This window comes from Lygodium microphyllum, chromosome 30 (genome assembly GCF_053477565.2).
Source record: "Lygodium microphyllum isolate KBCC chromosome 30, Lygodium_microphyllum_v1.1.10, whole genome shotgun sequence".
Classification (NCBI taxonomy): domain Eukaryota; kingdom Viridiplantae; phylum Streptophyta; class Polypodiopsida; order Schizaeales; family Lygodiaceae; genus Lygodium; species Lygodium microphyllum.
This window is the reverse complement of record NC_141164.1, coordinates 101,380,834-101,402,027: the sequence shown is the minus strand read 5'-3', so window position 1 is coordinate 101,402,027 and position 21,194 is coordinate 101,380,834. Positions and strand designations below refer to the sequence as shown.

Genomic DNA, 21,194 nt, shown 5'->3' with positions numbered 1-21,194 from the left:
TTCCAAAGTAAGACTTCCCAATAGACTCTTGCACTTGCTCATCAATCCTCACCAAAATGTTGCTTTGATACCATGAAAAGATGAGGGAAGAAAAAGGAAGCATGATCTCTTGCAAGACACAACACACACAGAGAATGCACATGAGATAGAAAGCTAAAAACATTAATATTTCTTCTACATAATATAAAAGTGGTCCATAGTATAAACATGCTAACTAAAAAGATGATAACTTAAAACTCATGTAGGTGGACTAACTGATGTTCAATTGTAAAGTATCACTAAAATGATATATCAATGCAATTAATACTAATCACCACATTTATATGCATGTGAAAACGGTTATCAAAGTACATGAGTGTTAACTCGTGTTGAGTTTGACATCTCTACATAAGCTGTAAATGATATAACCAACATACATGGCTCAAGTGAGCCCTATGAAATATAAATCTTTAAACCATTTAATCCATGCATGTGGCTTAAGTGAGGCCCATGGTACGCATAAAGAAAAGAATATCACTAAGGGTTACACAATATATAGCTTACATATTTAACTAGCATACAGCAATGTATGCTCAAATAAACAAGTACAATTTTGATCAATTGAAGAATAACCAAATTGCCCCTCTTTTTTCCTTCCAAGAATGCACAATTTATTCAAAAGATCTCACTTATGTATACATTCCAAGCTGTATATTTCTAAGAAAACAAGAGATCATCTTCTAAGCAAACAGGCTATATACATTCCAAGACTCCCGACAACAAGGACAACTGCTAACTATGCAAGCCAAGACATCCCCATCAACATGGGCATCCCCCTGAAGTATTTGGTACCGTCATTTCATCCAAGGCATACAGCCTACAAGGAAAGGAACAGCAGACTTTGCAAGAGAGACATCCTACAAAACAAGCTTGAAAGGAGGAGTTCCTCAGTTGTACCAGCAAAAGGAATAACAACCACATCTTTGCATACTTCGACCATGCCTATATTTGTTGACAATAAGCCTTGCCTTAGTGTGAACACCACAAGAAAAACACTTTTGACAAGGTAGATAAACATGATCTCTAAAGTTAAAAACAAAATTGAATAACTATCATTGGGCATCTGTGCTTTTTGCAGACCAAAACGAAAACAAACAAACAAACAATAGATAGAATCTGGAGAATCACCTTAGGCATGCATTGCCATGTTCACTCTGCTGTCTCAATATCTCTGTAGGAAGCCATTGGCCATTTTTCAATTACTTTACTTGAGGATTGAACTACCTATAGCTTTAGTAAATTAACTTTCAAGGCAATAATATCACCATAGCCAAGCGACCATCTGCCAGTGCATGGACCTACAGGCTGTATTGCCAAGGCACTGATCCTTTGATTTTGAGAATTACAAAGCTGAATGTTGCTTGCATGACTAGTATCTGCCACACTTCATGGCAGGAACAAATTGAGCAGCATGCTCGTGTCAAAGAATCAAACAGACCTCAACAGGTACTATGGTATTCGAGTGATTGGCATGTCTCCATTGATGGACGTTACATCAATACCCAATTCTGCCAAACGCCGCCCTTGCATGTCAGTAAGTGTTTGTTCTTGCCATGTCAATTCATTTGACAAACGAAACACATTCTCTTGTTGCAACCTTGCCTGCAAGAAGGGGAAATATTTAGAGACCATGATGATACCATTGCCATATTCACCACCCTAATCAAAAACAAGTTGTAAGCAAACTTTTCAGAATCCTCAACCTTTATGACTGTCACTTGGAAACATTCCTCATCCTACTCATTCTCACCTCTTTTTTATTTCCGGTAAAAATGTGGCTCATTACATTATTCACAAGAATTTTACAAGCACATGTGCTCAAGATTGCCCACATTAAAGAAGCCTTCTTTCTAGATTTTAAGGACTTTTCTATTCCAAACCCGCTACCACTTGAGCTTTTCTAAAATGGATAGAATGTGCACAACACGCCTCTCTCATTGTGCCACCTCAAATCTTTTCTTATTAAGAGAGGTATTAACCCCCTAATCATCCCAGTTGGAGTCCCAAATCCAACATGGCATGGTAATAACAACAAAACCTCAAGCTCATCATGCGCACAACAACAATTTGAAACAACTTTTTATCTTATTGGTGATCGTAAACTTCATATTGACATAAACATGAGTGGACAGATAATAATATTGACCTATTTTGAAGATCAAAAGATAATGATTTAGTCTCTCTACCAAGCTATGTTGTAACCCTACTTGAAAATAATTATAAAACATATTTTGCATAATGTATAGTTAAAAAATAAACAAATAAATATTTGATAAATACTCATTATGTAAACAATATTAATACTTCTCATCAATTGGAATAAAGCCAATACTACTAATGACTAAATTTTACAGTAATATTCAAACATATATTAACTAGCATATATTTAGCATAATTACAACTCATACAATTTGATTTATATAAAAACAAGACCATATGCATTATATAATGAGCTTCTTTTTAAAGTAACTTCTACTTTTTACTACCTACTGACGACAATGTTATGAAGATTCAGTAGACCAATGCAAAGACCTTCTCAAATACATGTAATTCATAGAATATGGCTCACTTGTGTTCCGAGAAAACACCTACCATAACTCATCCCTTCCATTAGACCATGGTAGTGTTTGAAAACTCATTACACAAAATGCAAAGATCACGGTAGAATGCATAATTTATTGAAAATAACTCACTCGTCTATACATTCCAAGGTGTATATTTCTAAGCAAACAAGAGATCATCTTCTAAGCAAACAGGCTGTGTACATTCCAAGCCTCTCCACAACAAGAGCAACTGCTAACTATGTAAGCCAAGACATGCCCATCAACATGAGCATCCCCCTCAAGCATTCAGTACCATCATTTCATCCAAGGCATACAGCCTACAAGGAAAGGAACAGCAGACTTTGCAAGAGAAACATCCTACAAAACAAGCTTGAAAGGAGGAGTTCCTCAGTTGTATAAGCATGAGGAATAACATCCACATCCTTGCATACTTTGACCATGCTTTATTTATTAATCATAAGTCTTGTCTTAGTGTGAATGCCGCAAGAAAAACACTTTTGACAAGGTAGATAAACATGATCCCTGAAATCATTGGGCATCTACGCCTTTTGCAAACCAAAACGAAAACAAACAAACAAACAGTAAAGAGAATCTGGAGAATCACCTTAGGCATGCCTTGCCATGTTTACTCTGCTGTCTCAATGTATCTGTAGGAAGCCATTGGCCATTTTAGAATTACTTAGAGGATTGAACTGTCAGAAGTGGAGCAGCGGTGGAAGCATAAACATGTGCTGAAATAAACTGCTGAAACACAAGACAAAAAGAGGAAAAAGAAAAGAACACAATACAGATGAGAACTCTGATGTATGCACGGGAAATGGAATCCATATATCTGAACACGAGACAGTCGCATACAACAGTGAGTCACTGGCTGCGTGGGCACTGGCACTGGCTCCTCTCTCCACAGAGTCTGCAGATGGTGAAGATGAAGTGACTGACTGAGGAGGAGCCACTGAGTATAAATAGGCTGAAAAAGTGGGGAGCAATAAAGCTGGTCGGACAGCATTAAAGCTGGCCGACTGGTGCATAAAATGCTCCACTGGCATAAAATGCCACACCAGAAAAAACCTAAAATACCTAAAAAATGCCCAGCCCAAATCAAGCTCAGACTCACACATGAGTTGACAAATACTCTACTAACACCCTCTCTCAGATCATGAGGGATCTGATACAATACAATAGTACAATGAAAAGGGATCAGAAACTATACAACATAGAACCACCAAGTAGAACCATGGATACCCAAGCAGTGGGTGATCAAGCCACCACCAAGGTGCCTCGGAGAGAACCTGATGTTCGATGTCGATCGTACCAAACACCTGAAAATAGAGAAGATCATAGCATATCTCTGTGTCCATCACTAATGTCTCGCAGTAGCATACAAGAGCATCCTGTCAAAAATGCCTCTGAACATATGTGACCATGGAGTCCCCGCCTTTGGCCAGACCGCCAAAGTGTCCCCTCATGTGAGCTCCAGACAAAAGCCTCCCGCTCTCTGTCAGATAACCAGCTCAGCATGAACCTGGATGTCAATCCCAGCTCCAGGATTTGATTCCGCCAGACTGAAGTCGATGTGTCAGGGACGTCCCTCTCTGGAACCTGTGCACCTGTATAAAAGTATAGATGAGGCGCGGCTGCCCCATCTGAACACCCGCTCACACTCCCTCTCTGGTACAAGAGAGTCGTGAGGGATGACCTCATCACCACCACTAGAAAGCAACCGAGGAAGGGGCCACCAAGCCCTTCTCGCGATCCGAAGAAGAGGATCCCTTCCGCGCCTTGGACTTCACCTTGGTCGGAGGATCGGAGTCGGAGTCTAATGAAGGAGAGGACTCATCGGTAGAGTCAACATCCCGCTTCGTCTTCTGCTCCTTCCTGGAAGCCGCTAACTTCTTGCAGTCCTTCCGCAAATGTCCCTTCTTGCCACAGTGGTAACACTGGGCCTTCGACTTCTTCTTCCCGTCACCCCTCTCTGAAGCTACATAAGCCTCACCTCCATAATGTGCCGGAAGCCGCCCCTGTAATCTCAAGGATGTCTCATGCAACTTATCATCAGGGGAAGTGCACGGAGGAGCCATATGGAGAGGAGAAGAAGAGAAGTAGAGAAGAGATGGAATTTAGAGAGGAAACACAGCCAAAACACAAGCACAGACTACAGAAAAAGAGAGTTCACATGCAATATAACCCAAAAGCTGATCAATAGAAGACAAAATCTGCTGCAGAAAGTCAAAAAAACAGTCAAAAACTGCCAAAAACAGAGAAAACGGCCTGAAGTAATAGTCACCCAGCCACGAGAGATGCTGAATCAGCAAAACGCAGGCTGTAAACTAGAGAAAAACAGGTAGAAAACTGTCGCCAGTAGCTGCAGATGAAAAACGCAGGCAGCAGAGGGTGCGTAGGCAGCAGAGGGTGCGGAGGCAGCAGGCGATGGCAAAACTGCAAAAAACGCAGGCTGAAAACAGCCCCAAAATAGGTCGCCTGGCTGCGACAGCAGTCGTCTGATCAGCAAGGGTACAAAACAGTCCTGAAATCAGCAAGAAAACACAGCAGAAACACAAATCCTGAAAACTGATACCATGTCAGAAGTGGAGCAGCGGTGGAAGCATAAACATGTGCTGAAATAAACTGCTGAAACACAAGACAAAAAGAGGAAAAAGAAAAGAACACAATACAGATGAGAACTCTGATGTATGCACGGGAAATGGAATCCATATATCTGAACACGAGACAATCGCATACAACAGTGAGTCACTGGCTGCGTGGGCACTGGCACTGGCTCCTCTCTCCACAGAGTCTACAGATGGTGAAGATGAAGTGACTGACTGAGGAGGAGCCACTGAGTATAAATAGGCTGAAAAAGTGGGGAGCAATAATGCTGGTCGGACAGCATTAAAGCTGGCCGACTGGTGCATAAAATGCTCCACTGGCATAAAATGCCACACCAGAAAAAACCTAAAATACCTAAAAAATGCCCAGCCCAGATCAAGCTCAGACTCACACATGAGCTGACAAATACTCTGCTAACAGAACAACCTATAGCTTCAGTAAAGTAACTTTCAAGGCAATAATATCACCATAGCCAAGAGACCATCTGCCATTGCATGAACCTACAGGCTGTATTCCCAAGGCACTGGTCCTTTGATTCTAAGAATTCCAAAGTTGAGTGTCACCTACGTAGCCAGTATCTGTCACACTAGATGAAGGAACAAATTGAGCAGCACACTTGTGTAAAAGAATCAGATTGGCATGTCTCCAACATCAATACCCAATTCTGCCAAGCGCCGCCCTTGCAAGTCAGTAGGTGTTTGTTCTTGCTATGTCAATCCATTTGACAAACGCAACATGTTCTCTTGCTGCAACTTTGATTGCAGGAAGGGGAAATATGTAGCTCCTCCTATGCCCCTTAAGAGACTGTGATGATACAATTCTCATATTCACCCTAACCAAAAACAAGTTAAAAGCAGACTTTCCAGATTCTCAACCTTTACGCCCTTCACTTGGAAGCATTCCTCATCCTATGCATTCTCACCTCTTTCTTTTTCCAGTAAAAATGTGGCTTATTATATTATTCACAAGAATTTTACAAGTACATGTGCTCAACAGTCTAGCTGGACCTCACTCAAGGTCACTAAACAATCAAATATAGAAGCCTCTCAAGGCAGTCCCCAGGGGGGTGGTGTGGTGGTGGGAAGGGGTGGGGTGGGGTGGGTGGTGTTGGTATGGAGGAAACAAGCCATGGAGTATACCACTGCTGGGGGCTGCCAGCCTGCATCGTAAAAAATAGGCCTTGGCCATCCAAGGTGAGCAAGAAGTGATGTCAAAGCTCTAGATGGGCCCAATTGCACCTGGTCCTAGCAGCCATGGAGAGAATGGATGATGGATCCCTAGAGCTCTGCCCAACTTGTGTATACAAAAAGGCACTCACCACCAAAAATCAGCTAGTAGGGAGCCTTCCATATGTGCCACCCTATGAGGCTCCTGATGATCTCCCACACCACTGGAAACTCTGATGTGGGCTCTAGCACCTTACAAATAAGCAACACGTCCAAGATGACCACAACACAAGAAACTACCTCAATGATGAAGATTCGCTACTCCTATGAAATAGTTGCATCAATCTCCCTCCTAGTCTCTCAACTGCCCTCTGCCACTTGCTATAGAACCTCTCAATTTGCATCCTGTGAACATCCAGCCACACCCTAAGTGCAAGGGCACATGAGCCAGCCCATTGGATGCGAGAAATCTCTCCAAGCTATAGCTTGTCATGGTCCCGAACCAAAGGGTTCCAAACAATAGGCCAGAAATTAATCTTCTCTTGACAAGCTAGGGACCTCTATACAAGGGCCCTATGCAGGCCTTCCCAAACCCGTATCCGGCTGCAGAGGAAAGAAGACTAGGTGGCATGATCTGTGCTATAGTGAAGATCCATCTTAAGGATGGTCTCTACTCCCCACATATTCAAGATCTACAATCCTAAAAGCCCTCATGTATGTCCACTTGGGGTGAGTCCTTGGACCACAAGTTTGCCCAACAGGGCTAGACTCTAATGCTCCGGATCAATGATCCCTAGCCCTTCCTCAAAGCAATGACCAATGATAGTCTCCCATACCATCTTGGCATGGAAATCCGTGAACCCATCTGAGCCTGCATAAAGGAAGTTCCACACCAAGTGGCGTAGCTGAGCCATACATGCCGAGGAGAAACACCAACAAGAAGCAATGTACTTGAAGTATCTCATCAGCTATGCGTTGATACACTTTGATCCATGATCCCAGCTCCCAAGCATTTAAACTCTCATTAAATGCAGTTGTTGCCCCTAGTGTCCTAGACACTAACTAACACTAGGGTTAGGATTTCATCTAACAATTAAGCCATTTAGCATTAGGATTTACTAAAAAAATGCTCTTTATGTGTCATTGACATACAAGTGTGGCATTGTTCATTGTGGTTGCCTTGAGGGTTGTACTTTCTCTTTCTTTAATACATCACCTCTCATTTTGTGATTGGGAATTATTATGCATGGATTAATTCCCACATTCTATTTCATTCTCTATCAATTAATCACACAATTGTTTCACACTTGAGCCTTCACTTGATTCTAGGTATAAAAGGCTTGTTCAATTACCATGGTAGCATTATGGTTGAGATGGCTTTGTTCTTTTTGCAATAAGAGAGAGACTAGTCGAGACTATAGGAAACTTGGTTGCCCGTAGTTACCAATTACAAAGTGGTAGCAAAATCTTGATATGACTATGGTAGACTATTAAGAGTAATGAAAAAAAGAAAATTATCTCTAGGACCACTTCATCAATATTTAATTAATAATTGCTCAATAAGGTCTTTGTTGATGCTGGTGAGATAGGCATCCATATTACCTCATCCTTCCATGCTAACATCTTCCAATTGCTTACACAAGTAAGCAAGTCGTGCTTCATTGCATACTTGATACAAGGAAGCAAGTTGATCCCATGCATCCTTGGCTGTCTTGCATGATGGGATGAGTGGAATGATACCTCTCTTCATTGACTTAAGATGTGCAATTGGGCATCTCTCGTCCCATCGGATTTGCTTCTAAATGGGAGCCACTATAGAAGAGGAAGAGGATTTAGCATCATGAGCACTGCCTCTTGATATAGTGGCAAGAGATGGTACTAGCATTTGAGAAAACAGATTTCCCTCAATATCAATCATAATACTCCATAGATTCTTCATGAGAACATGTCACATCATGTAAACCCACATCAAGTAATCGGTATCATCGAGCTTGTCGTCGGGCCCAAGAATGCCCATAATATTGTTGGCAATGAGTGCATATCAACAATAAATGATCATTTCCAAATGAAGAGAGAGAATAAATTCCCAAATAATGGTAAACCACTAATAGAAGAGTCGTTGGCCACAACAATGGAGTCCGATAATATGAAAATAATATTTTTCTCTTGCTTTTATTCTGCTGAAAAATATGTTGGAAATAATAATTATGTGAAAAAAATATATTTTACTCAAACGATGCAACTGTGAGAGTGCGCAGCGGAAGAAGAACACGAACACAGAGGAGAGGAGAGAGAAAGCAGAGAATGAAGGAAGAAAGTCTGCACTGACTGAGATGAATGCTGAATACACTGGAATGGACAGAACAGTCCCTGCACGCAGCCCGGAGCGTCAGTGAGGGAACCAGGACAGACTGGAGGCAGAGGCAGCACCAATGCCGGAGACGGAGACGGAGGGAGCAGTGCTGTACCTGCAGAGAGCAATGCTGGACTGACTGGGGGGGCTGCTATAAATAGCCCCCAGGCCAGCAAACTGGCCGACCAGCCAAACTGGCCGACCTGGCCAGATTTGGCCGACCAGCCAGATATGGCCGACTATGGCCAGATCTGGCCGACTGCCCAGAAAAATGGGCAGTCAGCACAAAAACAGCCCAGTTTGGGCTGGAACAAAACCAGGACTGCATGCTGAACAGAAAATGTCCTGACAGAGCTCCTCTGTCTCCTGTCATACTCTGACAGGAGCTCACAACCAGGAGATGACAGACTGAGACTGAAAAAGAGCAGGCTAACACCCCCTCTCAACTCCTGGGAGAGTCTGAAGACCCAAGAACCGCATGTGATGAAGCAAAGAAGCCTGAGGCAACGGCTCCGTAAAGAGATCAACTGCATTGGCCGCCGTAGGACAATAGACCACCACCAGCTCCGAATCCACGATCCGCTCTCGAACATAGTGATACTGAACCTCAATGTGCTTTGTGCGAGCATGAAACACCAGGTTCTTGGCCAGAGAAAGAGCACTCTGGTTATCCACGCGCAGCTCCGTAGGGGCGGTCTGGGAAAAGCCAATCTCCGCGAGTAAACGACGGAGCCAAACTGCCTCCATAGCGGTCGAACATAGGGCCCGATACTCAGCCTCTGTAGAAGAAAGTGCCACAGTAGGCTGCTTCTTGCTGCTCCAAGAGACAACACCAGATCCAAGGGTGAAAGCATAACCTGTAGTGGATTGTCGCGAATCCACATCACCTACCCAATCAGAATCACTCCATCCAGAAAGGGTAATCCCATCTCCATACATGATCCCGAAGGATCGAGTCCCTTGTAAATAGCGAAGAACCCGCAAGGCCGCCTGCCAGTGATCCTGGGTAGGAGTCTGCATAAAAGAAGACAATAAAGCCACCACAAAAGAGATATCCGGCCGAGTATGAAGCAGCCAGATAAGAGAGCCGACAAGGCACCTGTAACGGGTGGGATCGGTAAGAGGAACTCCAGCTGTCAAAAGCTTGGACTCGGGGTCCATGGGGCAGGAGATAGGCCGACACTCAGCCATATCAAACTCCGAAAGAAGCTCGGAGATGTACCTGTGCTGCGAGATAAAAATGCCCTGTGCCATCTGATAGATCTCCAGACCTAGAAAGAAGTGAAGGATCCTGAGATCCGTCATGTCAAACTCTCTGTAGAATGGACTGTGTATGCTCCACCTGCTGAGTGTCGCTCCCTGTAAGGATAAGATCATCCACATACAAGATGAGGAACACCGAAAGAGAATCCTCAACCCGCAAGTAGAGGTTGGGATCATAAGCGGAGCGCGCAAAGCCACTCTGTAGAAAGAATCGGTCAATCCGCTGGTACCAAGCACGAGGAGCTTGCTTTAGGCCATAAAGAGCCTTCCGCAGCCGGTAGACATGATCCTCCTTCCCCTGCACAAGAAAACCAGGAGGCTGTGAAACATAAATCTCCTCCTCAAGAACACCATTCAGAAAAGCAGACTTGACGTCCATCTGATAGACAGGCCAACGGTGGTGAGCAGCAAGAGCCAAAAGAACTCGGATGGTAGACATCCTGGCTGTAGGAGCAAAAGTCTCAAAGTAATCCAACCCTGCACGCTGAGCAAAGCCCTTGGCAACAAGCCTAGCTTTATGCTTGTCCAAGGAGCCATCTGCAAGATATTTGGTCTTAAAGACCCATTTCACACCAATCACCTTCCGTTTCGCGGGACGCGGAACAAGCTCCCACGTATGGTTTCGCTCGATGGAATCGAGCTCGGCCTGCATAGCCTGTCTCCAAATATCCAGTGCAAGAGCCTCCTCCACAGTGGAAGGCTCGGAATCCTGAAGAATCTGAGACATAAGAGCATAGTTCACACATAGTGAACTGTCCCGCTGGGCTTGTAAACGTGCTGATCGACGGGGACCTGTAGAAGAAGCAGAAAAGTGAGTAACACCTGAATCCTGCATGAGCCGGCGATACCATAAAGGAATCTTGAGAGACTCCTGCTGCTGTGAGGGAGACCGGGGGGCCTCCGGAACCTGTAAAGCACCCATATCGGAGAGGGACTCCCCCTCACCGAGTGAAGGTAGATCCTCCGCATCTGAAGAAGGCTGTATATCCCGTGAAGATCCCGAAGTGGCGGTAGAAGAGCTCGTAGTAGACGAAGGCACATCCACCAAGGGAGAAAGGGAAGCCGAAGGAGGAGGAATAGGGGGGGTGCTAAGAGGCATCCTGGAAGGAAGTGAAGGGAGAGAGAAGGTGGGGGGGGTCCGTCGATGATGAAGAAACATCTGTAATGGAACCATCAATCGGATCCTCAGAGGCCGAAGCCTCATCAAAAATCACATCCCTGCTCACCTCAACCGTCCGCGTCGTCGGGTCATAGAGCCGATATCCCTTCGTGGTCGTGCTATAACCAACGAAGATAAGCTTTCGCGACTTAGAGTCGAACTTCGTCTTCCTCTTCTTCTTGTCCACATGGACAAAAGCATCGCACCCAAAGATGCGAAAATGGGACACGGAAGGCTTCTTTCCAAAGAAAGCCTCATACAGAGTCATGTCCTGTAATGCCGAAGTCGGAGAGCAGTTGCGAATATGCACCGCTGTAGCCACCGCCTCACCCCAAAGGAAATGAGGAAGACTCCTATGCTCCAGCATAGATCGGGCCATCTCAAGCATGGTCCGATTCGCACGCTCCACCACACCATTCTTTGATGGTGTGTTCGGATGGGAATACTCCACTCGAATACCATGATCCCTGCAAAACTGAGAGAAAAGATGAGAAGTGAACTCTCCACCGTGATCAGCTCGAACACCACGAACCTTGGAAGTGGTTTGGGTCTCCACAAACACCTGCCACTCACAGAAACGGGAGTACGCCTCGCTCTTGTACTCCAAAAAATAAGGCCACACATAACGACTAAAGTCGTCCACAATCAGCATCAAATACTTGGCCTTCCCAAGGGAGGCCGTGCCCATAGGTCCGCAAAGGTCGGTATGAACCAACTCAAGCGGAGAAGTAGCCCGCCTAGTAGCAACCTGCGGGTAAGGCTGCCAGTGCTGCTTGCCCCTCAAGCAGCTAGGGCATAAAGTGTAAAGAGGAGGGAAATCAGGAAGGCCCTCCACCATCTTCCTCCTAGAAGCCCGGCGAAGTGAATCGAGGTTCAAATGACCATACCGAGCATGCCAAAGCAGCCCAAGCTCATGGGAAGTCCGCGCAGCCAAGGCTGTGAGCGTATAAAGCCCACCCTCCTGAGTACCTGTCCAAAGAGCATCACCTGTAGAAGCATCCTCCACTGTGACTGCATCCTGTGTAAAAATGACTCGGGTACCTAGCTGAGTAAGACCATGCACAGATAATAGGTTAAAACCCAAATCAGGGACATAGAGAACTTTGGCGGAGGAAGACCGCCTGTCAGAAAACATAGGTAAAGTCCCCACGCCTCAAACAGGAACTGTGGAATTGTCACCAATGGTGACTGTACCCCCTCTGGAACGAAGATCCTGAAGCCAATCCTGACGGAAGGTCATATGTGAAGATGCTCCACTGTCGACGAGCCAAGGCTTCTCCTGAGTGGTAGAAGCTAGCGCAGTGTCTTCCTCAACAAAGAGATGCACAAACGCAGATTCTCTTGTGGCTGGGGCCGCCTTCGAGTCCTTCTCCTTAGGTTTCAAATGGGGATACTTCTGCCAACACTTCTCCTCGGGATGAGTGCCCTTCCCACAATGGGGACATTTGGGCTTCTTCTCCTTCGCATCCTTCTTGTCCTCCTCCTTCTTGTCCTTGGCCTTCTCCTTCTTTTGTTTCTTCTTCTTGCCGCCACCTGTGCCGGCCATAAATGCCTTGGTGGAGCCACTGGCTCCCACCTCTTTGAGTCGCTCGTCATGCTCCAAGACAAGCGGGGAAAGCTCCTCCCATAGGAGTGTCTCACGGGGCCTCGAAGTGATGAGGCTGGTGTAGAAGACATCATAACGGGGTGATGGCAGCTGAGTCAACAGAATCATCGCCATATCCTCAGACGATATCAGACGACCAAGAGAGGCTAGCTCGCCTCGCATATCCTCCATCTTCGTGATGTGCTCCTTCATGGAAGAAGAACCATCAAGACTGAGCATCCGCAACTTCTTCTCCAGGGAAATCTTGTGGGCAAATGTCTTGTGCTGATACAAAGACACAAGCTTTGTCCATACTTCCGCCGCGGTCTTTAACCTGTGAACATGTACAAGAACAGAATCATGTAGACTCATAAAAAGAAAGGAACGGGCTCGTGAGTTGAGCCTATCCCATAAGGCTGCACGGTCCATAGAGGTGCCATCGGACGAATCCACGGGGGGTCGGTCGATGGGCGAAGAAACAAGCTCCCAAAGGTCAAAGATATCAAGGATGCAAGCCACCTTGCAGGACCATAGAGAGTAGTTGGAACCATCCAACTTATCGTCCTTCGGAAAGGAAGGGAGAATCGGCACCTGTATAGAGGGAATCAAGGAAGGCATCCGCACATCTGATGCAGTCTTCAATGAAGAAACCTTCGCAGTAGATGGAACCCTCTGAGATGCATGGACTGAAGAAGGACGAGTGCGAGGAGGTTCTTCCCGATGTCGCACTTCACGATAATCCCGCCTCCGCTCAGAGGAATGATGAGAGAGAAGCTCATCCTCTGAGTCTTCAAAGCCTGAAAACTGGTAAGACATCTTCCAATCTGCAAAATACCAAAGAAAGTTGTGCCGCTGTCGAAATAGGACCCGCAATGTGGTCACCAACCACCAAGACGCAGGCAGAGAGTGCCTACAAACACCCTGATCTGCAAAACGCAAAGAGATCTGATGTCGAACAGCAGAAAAGAAACCACCAGCACCAGGAAACAGCTCGGACAGAGGTCGCCAACAGGAAAGGAGCAGCCTGGGGTGGAGGCGACCTGCAGAGCTGCAAAACGCAGCCTGTAGGGAGGTCGCCCAGCAGCAGGAGAGGCCGCCTGGCTGCAAACGCAGGGTTGCTGTGTCGCTGGATGACGTGGCAGCCCCTGCAGTCAGCGTGGACAGCAAACGCAGGCTGAACAGCCTCCTGATGCAGTCGCCTGGCTGGGATGGATCTGGTGGCAGCCGCCTGAAGCAGTCGCCTGGCTGTTGTGGATCTGTTGGCAGCAGCAGTAAGGTATTTCTCTCCTGAAGGTCGTCCTCCGTGCTCTCAATCAGGCGATGATACCATGTGAGAGTGCGCAGCGGAAGAAGAACACAAACACAGAGGAGAGGAGAGAGAAAGCAGAGAATGAAGGAAGAAAGTCTGCACTGACTGAGATGAATGCTGAATACACTGGAATGGACAGAACAGTCCCTGCACGCAGCCCGGAGCGTCAGTGAGGGAACCAGGACAGACTGGAGGCAGAGGCAGCACCAATGCCGGAGACGGAGACGGAGGGAGCAGTGCTGTACCTGCAGAGAGCAATGCTGGACTGACTGGGGGGGCTGCTATAAATAGCCCCCAGGCCAGCAAACTGGCCGACCAGCCAAACTGGCCGACCTGGCCAGATTATCTGGCCGACTATGGCCAGATCTGGCCGACTGCCCAGAAAAATGGGCAGTCAGCACAAAAACAGCCTAGTTTGGGCTGGAACAAAACCAGGACTGCATGCTGAACAGAAAATGTCCTGACAGAGCTCCTCTGTCTCCTGTCAGACTCTGACAGGAGCTCACAACCAGGAGATGACAGACTGAGACTGAAAAAGAGCAGGCTAACAGCAACAATCATAAATGTGTGCAAATTTTGCAAATGCCCCAATTTTTCTCAAGAAATTGAAGAGAAATTTGAGGAAGTATTACAAAATTTTTACATGGACCGTGTTTCATCAAAGTCACCAAAAGATAGCCATTGTTGCACCTATTGATGAATTAGGCCTCAATTCCGATGAAGTATGCCAAATTCTTAAAAAGCAGCAAATTTGTTGATGAAATTTGAGCAAAATTTGGCCAATTCAATGAAGAGCCTCAAATTTGTTAATGGCCGATGGCAAATTTCAGCAAGTCGGTGATGAATCTGAAGATATTGATTGAAAGTCCCAAATTCTCTACACAAATTGGAGCTGAATTGGGAGATTTTATGAAAAGGCTTGAATTCATTGCATGCTTGATAACAAGGGCAGAGTATGTGCATAGGGGCTTTGCTGGTTGAGAATTAAAAGATAATAAACCTTTTCATTAAAAAACTTAGGAGTTGTTCACACATGGATAGAAAACAATTTTCTAGAGAGTTTCCCATTTCCAAAAGCAAATTGAGGACAAGCAAGGGTTTTTTAAAACCCCCTACTCCAAAGGAAAATTTTAAATACATAACTTTTTCCCAAATTTGGGCAGGTGGAGGCATGCCTTGAAGAGAAACCATTGTGGGGATTTCTCAATGGAAAGGCGGGTTTTTCTAGAAAATTGAAAGCACACACCCCCCCCCCCTCCCCCGGGGAAAAAAATGCACACCTTTCAAAAAGCCACCCCATGAGAACAAATCCTTAATATTCTTTTATTTTTAAACAAAGTGTCAAGAGCTTGTGGGTGATGTGACAGCAAATGTAGACGACGACAAGGTGTATCAGAGCTAGTACCAATCAAGAATGGTGGCATTAGATGCTAGATGTAGCAACCAAGGCGGCAGATTTGATAGTCCTTGACCAACATGGCTCACGTGACAACTCTTTTAAAGGCACCCTTTTTAAGTTGCAAGTGATTGCAATTGAGACAGTGTACCGGGTCAAACCAAGGCAGCACGTCGGTGGCCCTTGCAAACTTCAACAAGCTGACATGCTCATGGCAAAGAGCATGTCAGCTTGTTGGTGCAAGACTCTTTGAACACAATAGAAGAGTGTAGGGCAAAGGCCAAAAATGGAAACCGGTGCTGTGCCACTATGTGGACACAGTGTGAAATCTCTGGAGTGCATCATCATCCGACTTTCTTATTGATCTAGAGAGTCAATGTTATCTGAGTCATTAGTACTAGTGTCCGTGGCATGGATGGTTTAAAATACTAGATTTTTGAACAACTTTAGCTTATTTTTATATTATTTATTGTAAATATCCAAAAAAGCTAGAAAAACTTCTAGAATAGGATGGTGTGCAAAAAGCAAGTTGCTTTTTCAGTCAGTTTTGAAGATTTTTCATGAAAAAGAAAGATGCACGAAATCACGCACGTTGCGATTGCAGTTGACAAGCAGCAAACAGCACTTTGAACTGGAAGAAGAAAAAGGACAGAACTGGGAGATTCTAGACCGAGCGTCCTGGAGTTTTACCCCCCTTTCGAAGCCAACGGAGCCATCAGATTTGGGTTCCGAGCAACAAAGAAGAAGCTATTGTTTGTTACACATTTTTTGTCTAGGAGGGAGCTCCAGGAGATCTAATGGTTGAATATTGCTTCTGAGTAGTGCCAGACAAGGGATTTTAAGTTTTGTCAATACATATTGATTCAATTCAATGTGCTTTGTCTTTATCGTGTTTACCTCTTGTCTATTCATTTTCTTCTCTTCTATCTCCTATCTCTACTTCCTTCTATCTTTGATCCCCAGTGGATACGACCTTTCGACAAAAACCCCTCCGACATTGGTGAACCGGACGTGAAAGGTCGTCAAAAGGATAGAAGATGGGGAAACCTTCAAACACAATTTCTAGTGATATTTTACAGCAGCCAGTGCAGAATATAAACATGCTTTTGCAAGTACAACAACAACAACAGGTGCTGCAAGCTTCTACTCAAACAAAAACTGTTGTGATGAATGCTTTGCAAGCAGTTGAGTATGAGATGAAGTCGTTCAATGGCAGAAATATACCTATGCTCAAAAGATGGAATTCTTCGGAGTGGCTCAACTTGCATGGAGCCTGTATTTTGTTCCGATTACTGTACATGAACTAAAAGCACGAATTACTAAATTATACATGCAGGATGCTGACTAGGTAGCTTTCAAGAAGACACTCAGGGAAAAAATTTACATTGAAGATACCAATTTGATTATGCGCAAGACTTTTCAAGAGTGGGTTTTACAACCCAATAAGGGTCTTGTGGCTACAAAATTGTTAAGAGAATTTAAAAGTGGATTTAAGCAATTAGATCTTGCAGAGCAGCAAGCTCTTGCAAGCCAGAAAATTGAATTGTTTCTACAAGCAGCAGACCCTGAGCTTCAAGAAAAACTTGATGATTTGCTAGAGGATCAAACTATAGAGATAGGTCTTAAAAAATATTGGAGGCATGTCAAGGAAGTTGTTATTGCACTTGCGAAAAAGCATAGAAGAAGAGAAAGATTGCATGTCTCTAGCTTGCCCACTATTACGGGCAAAACAATTGATGTATCTAATAAGCCACCCACTTCTATGTCTAAACTTATGATTGTACTTGCTATTGTTCGTAGTGTTAGGGAAGATATATTAGATGAATTGGTCAAAGACATACGGGATCTTCAATTGAAGGTCGCAAAATTAGATGAAAAATGACAAAAGGAAAGGGAACAGGCAGCAGCCCCTAAGTCAAGAAAAATATGTATATGGTGTAATAGTTTGCAGCATGAGAGAAAGGATCGTACTGCCTATCAGGAGGCCTTGGCACGACAACTCATCTTTTGGAAAGATGGCAAGTTCCATGCACAAGAAACGGGCTTGCCTCTTGCTTTGAATTTTGGAAAGGGAGGTATGCAGAAGTTGTTGGAAGACTTGGTTGTCTAAAATGCTTATGCGGCTGTACATGCTTCTACTTTTGGTATACAGTTGGATAGAATGCATGGCTAAGTGATGATTGGTCCAAAGGTTAAAATATGGACACATGCTTTACATTTAGCTAAAAAGAGAAAAGTTACTGATAGTGAAATATCTCATGCAAGGCAAGACATTCATGACATAATTGGTTGGGAATCACCAGTAGATGCATATTCAGTGTATGCATATTTAACAAAGGTACAAAACACGGATGTATTTGTGGAAGAGAAACGAAAGAGAGATGAAGATAATGTAAGGACATCTAAAAGAGTGACAAGAAGAAGCGTGGATCAGCCTAAAGCTACAAATCAACCACCTCCCGAGCATGTTATGAAAGAGGTCAATCAGGAGCAAAAACAGGAGAGCAAACAAGAGGGCAAAAAGAAGGGCAAGCAACCAGGATATAAGTTGCAGTCTGACATTGAGGCAGCCACAAATCTTAAAAAGGTTCTTGAAGAAGAGATCCTAAACAGTCGGGTGGAATTCACCTTGGGAGAGGTGCTTGGCATCACCAAGCAGGAATTTCATGATGAGATCATTGATATAATTAAGAGAAAGTATCAGTTTCTTGGTGATATCACTAGTGCATTGCTGCAATTTGAAGAGGAAACTAGTTTGTTAGGTATTCAGACTGAATATGAGCATGAAGTAAGTACTCGATTATCTATGTAGGATGCTACTAATCAATGGAGAGTATGTGAAAAGGAGAAAAAAGTGGCTAAAAATGCATTGTCTTGTAGCAATATACAAGGTGTTGGGAATAAAGGGCCATCGTGCCTTTTATATGTGCACGGGTGTGAACACACCCTTAGCACATTATACTTTCATATATATATATATATATATATAAACCTAAAGTGGTACACCCGTCACTATACCTAAAAACATGCTCACTCTCTATTCTAATCTCTCGTACTCTCTCTATCTCTTATAAAAACCTAAAGTGGTACACCCGTCACTATACCTAAAAACATGCTCACTCTCTATTCTAATCTCTCGTACTCTCTCTATCTCTCACTGCGCGTAACAATTGTCTGCCTTGATCTCCATGCCTAATCGGTCCCTACAAACTGGTATCAGACCGCAAGGTGCTGCAGACGATCGTCAGGCTGAGGCAAAAGACCAGAGCTGGCAAGAGACAGCTCAAAGGCGAGCAGGAGAGTCACAAGCAGGCTCCGGTGGTGCTGGAGAGACAGTCGACAAGTGCAGGCCTGAGGTAGTCGACTGGTGTAGCAGCTAACAACGATTCCAGCTGACGATTGACCAGCGTGGTGACGACCAGCAGTTGGGCAGCAACACTCGGTGTTGGATGGTCCAGCGCGCGACGGGCAACGGTTGTTTGTGCGCAACAGTGACGGGACCAGTGGGGCGAGGACAGGCCTGACGGGTCAACGGACCCATCATCTAAAATCTTTTTTTCCCAAAAAATAACAATAATAAATAAATAAACTCCTTCCTCTAACCGAGATTCGCACGCGCAAGCACAAAAGGTGAGATTTGTGCAATTTTGGCCCAAAAAGTTGGGGCTTCGCCAAACTAAGCACTGTTCGTGAAAAATTGAGGCATCTGCATCGGAATTGCAGACATTGTGCGCATTTAAATTGGGGATTTCGCCAAAATTGTTGAAATTTTGCTCATCTGAGTGAAATTTCTTAACATTTGACCCACAAAATTTAGGGCTATTCCCAGATTTGAGGAATTTGACGCAACACAAACAAATTTGTCTCAGAAATTCCAAGAATTGTGACATTTTGTCCTCGAGATTTGGGGCTTTTAATGTACATGCGCAAATTGGGCTGAAATTTATCCAATTTCTTGACATTGATGCACATTGGACCCTGTGCAATTTAGGGCTTTTGCAACTTGGGCAAAATTTGTGCAACATTTGGTCATTTTATGTACATGCAGGTTGAATTCCACGCAATTTGAACGTCAACACTTTGTAAAATTTGGGGGTTTTAATGAAATTGCTATATTTTGGCAAAACTAGCCTGTCCTATGTATGACAGAGAAAATGCAAATGTGTATTTCATGCTTTCAGCACAAAAATTTGGGGCTTTTGACTGTTCGTGTCAAATGTTATGCCCGTGGGTACATGTACAACAAAAATTTCAGCTGAAATTTTGGGATTTCTCATGTAAAGTGATGCACATGCCCTTGGAACAGCTGTAATCAGTTGGATAATGCTATAGCACATGGTTTGGTGCTCCTGAAAATTTAATTACAGATCTGTAATCTGTACTTCTGTGTGGTCATTTATTGCTGATTGGTACTTGTTTGTACCTTGGTCACTTGGGTGACAATTTGGGCCTGCATTTGCTGGTTTTTTTGTCACATTTGGGCTGAAAATCATGGCTGGCAGCAATGACGTCAGTAATCTGATGCAATTTAAGAAGCTTGAATGAGCACATAACTTTGCTATCTGGCAAAAACAGTGCTACAATATCTTGTTGCAGAAGAAGCAAGCAAAGCCAATTAAGACCAAAGGGGCAAAGCCCACAGACATGGAACATGAAGATTGGGATGAGTTAAATGAGCTTGCACGCTCAACCATCGAGCTATCGATTTCTGATGCCTTGTTGTTTAACATTGAAGGTTTGGATTCTGCATATGCTATTTGTACTCGACTGGAAGAACTGTATGCATAGAAGAGCACTGCAAGCAAAGTGTATTGGCTGAAAAAGCTTATGGATTTGAATATGAAAGAAGGTACAGCAATGTCTACTCACTTGAGTGAGTTTAACTCCATTTTCAGCCAACTGGTTGCCTTGAAGTTCATGATTGATGAGGAATTTAAGGCTACTTTCTTGCTTTGCACTCTACCAGAGAGTGCTAGGAACAGAGATGAAAGATCCAACCCCAAGCGTGCTTTGAGCGAAAGTGGAGTATAATCCAAGATTTTGGATAAAGATGTGAGTAGATCAAAATGTAGAAAAGATAGTGATGGGATGGGAGGGAGTTGAGAAGTATGATTTACTTGCTCGAACGAAACAGATGATAAAGATACACCAGAAGAAAGGTATCTGCCTCAAGAGCTTCCTCTATTAAAGTTAACATACTAAAAACCATCTGGATCCTACACACCAAAAGAAGAAACAAATGAGGGTTTTGGCTCATACGATTCAAAAGGGTTATACTTACACGAACCTAACATAAGGCCCGGCTCAAATGAAGGAGATGGATCGCCAAACGAGCCAAATGTCGTGGTCTCTCCTGTTGGGAATAAAGGCACTCATGCCTTTTAAATGTGCTCGGGTGTGAACACACCCTTAGCACTTGTACTTTCATATATATATCTATCTAAAAACCTAAAAAGGTACACACTCGATCATACCCACAAGTCGTGCTCACACACACATACACTCTGTGTGTGTGTGTGTGTGTGTGTGCTGCTAGCAAGCACTGCGTATCTCAATCTCCGCACCCTCTAAGCTCAACAAACCGGCATCAAAGCAAGTAAAAGAGTGCACACTTCCGGAGGTAGGCAATAGTCAATAGGTCAGCCTTGACCAGATAGTCAGGCGATGGGATCTGCATCGATTATAGGTCAGCGACGGGTTGGGCGAGCAGGCAACTACTTGACGAGCAGTTGACGAGCTAATGACTAGTTGAT

General features: G+C 44.3%; 1 protein-coding gene across 6 annotated transcripts in view; it reads right to left on the bottom strand.

Annotated features, from left to right (window-relative positions):
* Nucleotides 1–1,065: 1,065 nt before the first annotated feature.
* LOC148010187 (uncharacterized) overlaps nt 1,066–21,194 on the bottom strand; it is a 43,121-nt gene continuing 22,992 nt past the window's right edge. For all 6 annotated transcript variants that reach the window (XM_087673098.1, XM_087673100.1, XM_087673099.1 and 3 more), the window contains one exon: nt 1,066–1,641. In XM_087673098.1, coding sequence (XP_087529224.1) covers nt 1,489–1,641 — 153 coding nt within the window. In that variant the 3' untranslated portion in view covers nt 1,066–1,488. The remainder of the gene's footprint in view (nt 1,642–21,194) is intronic.